Raw genomic sequence first — 4508 nt, 5'->3', positions numbered from 1 at the left:
TTGCTTCGTGGTGTTGTCTAGTTATTAGTATGGAGTCAATGGTCCAAATAAAATATAGGAACATTGCAGATAGTAACGTTATTCTAAATATGATTGTCAGTTATTTTACAGCGTTCACTGTAGTGTTTGGATAATGCTTTAATATTGTTGTAATAAGCATATTTTATATAACCTTTATTTATTAAGTTATTATTTACTTATTTATTCAAACTTTTTTTTTTTTTTTTACTTTTTTCTCTGGAAAGTATAATCCTGATAATGCCCTTTGAGGTGTCCCGTATCAGGTATAAATGTATGCTGGGTCCATTATAGTAGAAATATTATAGATTTAACTACACAACTCAACAACATATATAGCACTGGTTCAGTGTTTATAGACGTTTTAATGCAGGAATGATACATTTTATAGCTTTTAAACACATTAAATAGCAGACTGTGTATCCTTCAAAATAAAAGTCTTACCTTCCATACAGTAGCTATAAATCTACAGCCAGCGGGATGTTCTGGTTTATAAATACAGTGGAAGCTCCGGATCCCTTCAGTAGGTTTTTCTTGGTGGATGCTGGAAATGAAACTTCCTGTATGGGAGCACACACACACCCTACAGTCCTCTGATGGCACTGTTCCATGTGAGCAGGCCTGGTGGAAGGAATTGAATTAGGCCTGTCTGTAATTGCCAGCGTTTCGCCACATAAATCAAGGAAATAAATATTGGCTATGGCGGGTCCTCCAGGGGACGCCACTCTATTCCCGTACTCCCCTCCTCCTCCCCCATCCTCCCCCGTCCCCACTCCCTCTGCATGACTGCCTACCTTAGCAGGACCTCTCAGAAGTAATCAACTCAAGAGCGCTTTCTGCTCCGGCCAGCATCTTTTCTGGGTCCGTTGTGCCGTTTGTTTACTGTGCAGCTCTTCATGAGGATGCAGATTGGCTGTTCAGCCGGAGCCTGAACCTTTAATATCCACTGTGTCAGCTCTCAGTGAGCTCTGTGTCCTCGCCAGAGAGCACTGAAGGGAAACACTGAGTGGACACTGCGAGGAATCAAACGCAGTCACAAAGCAATCGAACACAATGAGAAGCAGTGTTGTTGTTGTTTATGAATGTTATTGTCTTAATGTCTGTCTGTCTGACTGTCTGTCTGACCAGCCTTCTTCCTCTCTGCAGGAATCATATCGACCTTCCTCCACGTCCATCCGTTCGGAGCCAACCTCGAGTATCTGTGGTCGTACATTCAGAGACTGGACTCAAAGGTAACTGTCTCTCTGTCTCTCTGTTGTATCACTATTTCTCTCTGTCTCACTGCCATCTCTCTCTGTCTGTCTGTCTGTGTGTCTGTCTCAGGTGTCTGCGGGGGAGCTGGAGCGCCTCATGGTCCGTCTGCCCTCCATGTTCAGGCAGGAGCTGAGCGGCGTCGGCGCCACTCTGGAAAAACGTTGGAAGTTCTGTGGATTCGACAGCGTCGGGTCGGCGTGACGCAGAGCGCACACACACACTGAGAGGACACAGTGGACACAGGACGCCGCAGACATTTAACCTGTGTTTGCGTGTGTGTGTGCGGACGGGGATGTTGACACTGGAATCGGTGGAGGAGAAGGATCTTCAGACCTCAGAGACACAGTCCACATCCCCGTGGACCCACAGTCTTCACTAACAGGGGTCTCCAAAACCCAAGTCTCTACTTGGAACTGGATCATGTTCCTGTGGCGTCTTTGGAGCTTTAAACACAGAGAAGCAACCTGCAACAGGAAGAGAGTCGGGCTGTCCCCCGATTAGAGATCGACTAGTCGTTTGTGATGTTAATTTAATTCTTTAAATATCTTTATTTTAACAGAAGTAATGAGTCTGAATGTGTCACAACAAATGTCTTCATCTTCAGAGTCAGAGTCCTGGCTGGAGCCGCTGTAAATCAACTGACCTCCGTCGGTGTTCGACTGTGTTCGGTCCCGGCCGTGATCCCTGGTAGGCCGCTGAGACCGCCTCCATTGCCCATCACCTGACTCTGACTCTGGTGCTCATTACCGCCCCCCGTACTACTTTGACCTCCCAGAGTCCGGGTACAGTCAGCTAACAGGACTGCTAACTAACTAATAGCTAATTCCTGTGTTACAAGAGAAAAGGTCTGTGTTGCAACAATCCTTTCGATACAGAGTTTAACATTGTTTTTCTGCGACTATCTCACTGATGAAGGGGGACAGCCTTAGAAGAGAGAGCAAGTTATACCAAAGTTGATCCTTTACACGTTTGGTTATAAAGAAAAACTTCATGCCAGACCTTCATTTCATTAATTAACAAAACGGGACCACTGATTTCTCACTTTGTCCAGAAACTGGGTGAACTTACATCCTTGTGACTCTCCAGGGTTTATATGGAAATGTAGCTCAAAGAAACTCCCACTGCAAAAATAAACCAAACTACAGGAGTTTACACACCAACTCTGATCGTTTGTACGTCTGTCATTACGCACAGAAACCTTTTATTGAGATCACTGAGTCGGATTTACTGCCGTTACAACAGACTCATACAGAACTTTAAACCCAACATACTAACTAGGAGATTGTTTACAGTAGCTTTTGTAAAAATGTGCGACTCATGTTGTATTTTTTTTTAGGCTTTTCTTTGTTGTTATGAAATTGTGAGAGAAAGTTAAAATTATAAAACAAAAAAAGTATTTATAGTATTTAGTATTTTTTTTAAAGATAATTCATTTAAAATCAAAGACAACTGGTTCCAGTGAGAATACGATCTTTAGTAGTTTGGTGACGTATGCTGTGATTGGTGAAAGTTGCAGCGGTTGGATAAAGTTTTAATGTCACATAGAAGTCACAGTGATTGGTTGGATTTCCTGGAGGGACTAACCATCATCTCTATCATCATATAAACATAAACTTTAAATTAAAAGAACCATAAATACATAAGCTAAAGAAAATATACCATAAAGCCTTACAGAATACTTTTTCCCGTCACATTGGCAGAAATGGGCTTCCGTAGGTGGTTGTACGGTCGATGACAGTTTCAGAGTTGGTGTGTGAACATGTGACCTTATTTATTTCTTAACACCAGACTGAAAATAACTCCAGTCTGAAAACTTCCTGCAGAGATCAGAGACATAAAGTGGAGCAGTGAAATGTGTAAAAAGGACAATATGAATGAGGATGGTGGTGTTTTATGGTGGATGATATGAGGAAGAGGAGTCAGCTCAATCATTCCACCTAATTTATTTCATTAGAGTGTGTAAGGAGGCTGTGCAGCGAGGGCAGCAGACTGAAACATTACTGTGTTTAAATGTGATGAAAAAGAAGAATTTAGTTTCCTTCTGAATGAGTGAGGATGAAGAAGAGAGGAGCAACGAAGACTCTGACGAGGAGGAGACGCCACAGATATGTTGCTTTCTCATTTTTCTTTTGTCTCCAAAGACCACCGTGCTGTACGTCCGATTACAGATGATCATTCAGTGGTTTTGTATTGCACTTCCATAAAGTTACCAGACTCATTGTTTTTCTTATTTAAATAAAGTTGTTGTCAGCAGAGATACTTTAACTCCGAGTGAACTGTTCTTGTTGGAGTTTTAATGTAGGTTATATCATGCAAACAGACTGAGGCTAAAGCTAACAGGTCCCCAGACGCTTGCATAAAGGGGTTATGACAATATGAGTTGCTGATACTTTAACCCAAGCTGTTTTTTTATGACTGCTTTTACTTGAGTGCAGTTTTCTGTTGCTCTACCACCGTTGGTCGTGATTCCACCTTAAGGCTGCTGAATTCAGTTCACAGGATGATGTAAACGGCTGCTCACCACCAGCTGGGAGCAGCTTCTGATGTAACACAGGCGTAACACACACATCTCGATAATGGACTTATCTGTGTGTATGTGTGTGTGTGATATCTAAATCTAGGGCAGAGCTCCACTGTGTCACAATCTCTGGTAAACCTACCCACTGAATACATTTTTCTCTCTCACTGCTTACTAATTTCTTTCAGCGCCAGTAAAATAATTCCACAGAGGGAACACTGACTCACTGAAGACCCAGAAGTGTTTTTTTGTTTGTAAGCCGCTCTACTGCAACCCTGCTAGCGACCCTGCAGTCCCCTGTAGCGTGTTCACGCTGAATGTGAGGTTAATGGAAAGATACGATTAGGTTGGGCGGATACATTGAGGTCAAGGCGCATGTTTCACCTTGATCCAAAAATGTGTGCTTTTCCTGAAGCTTAACATGACATTTATGAAGAAGCAAGAGGAGAGAAAACTAGGTAGAAACACATAAACACAATGCAGCTAACGTCTGTACAGTCCGTATCGCCCATTGTACCAACAGCCTGCTGCTCTGAAGGCCTGTTTTTTCCAGAAATACATATTCTGCCTGGAGTTCATTGCCCTTAAAGGACTAGTTTAAAACCATCTGAATACAGCTCAGCCTTCCAAGCGAAAAACATGAAAGGTCCTATCTAGAGCGAGGGTTTGTTTGTCTGTTCTGGGCTACTGTAGAAACACGGCGGACTCCATAGAAGGA

At 42.7% G+C, this 4508-nt stretch overlaps 1 protein-coding gene across 1 annotated transcript in view; it reads left to right on the top strand.

The window, feature by feature from the left end:
* enox1 (ecto-NOX disulfide-thiol exchanger 1) overlaps positions 1-3537 on the top strand; it is a 110228-nt gene extending 106691 nt beyond the window's left edge. Inside the window, 2 exon segments of the mRNA XM_035676250.1 lie at positions 1165-1250; positions 1342-3537. Of these exon segments, the coding sequence (XP_035532143.1) occupies positions 1165-1250; positions 1342-1473 (218 nt within the window). The 3' untranslated portion in view covers positions 1474-3537.
* The last annotated feature ends 971 nt before the right edge of the window (positions 3538-4508 follow it).

Source organism: Morone saxatilis, unplaced genomic scaffold (genome assembly GCF_004916995.1).
Source record: "Morone saxatilis isolate NCDOM2014 unplaced genomic scaffold, NCSU_SB_2.0 Contig5, whole genome shotgun sequence".
NCBI classification, from domain to species: domain Eukaryota; kingdom Metazoa; phylum Chordata; class Actinopteri; family Moronidae; genus Morone; species Morone saxatilis.
Note: the sequence above shows the minus strand (reverse complement) of the source record. Positions and strands in the feature narration are given on the sequence as shown.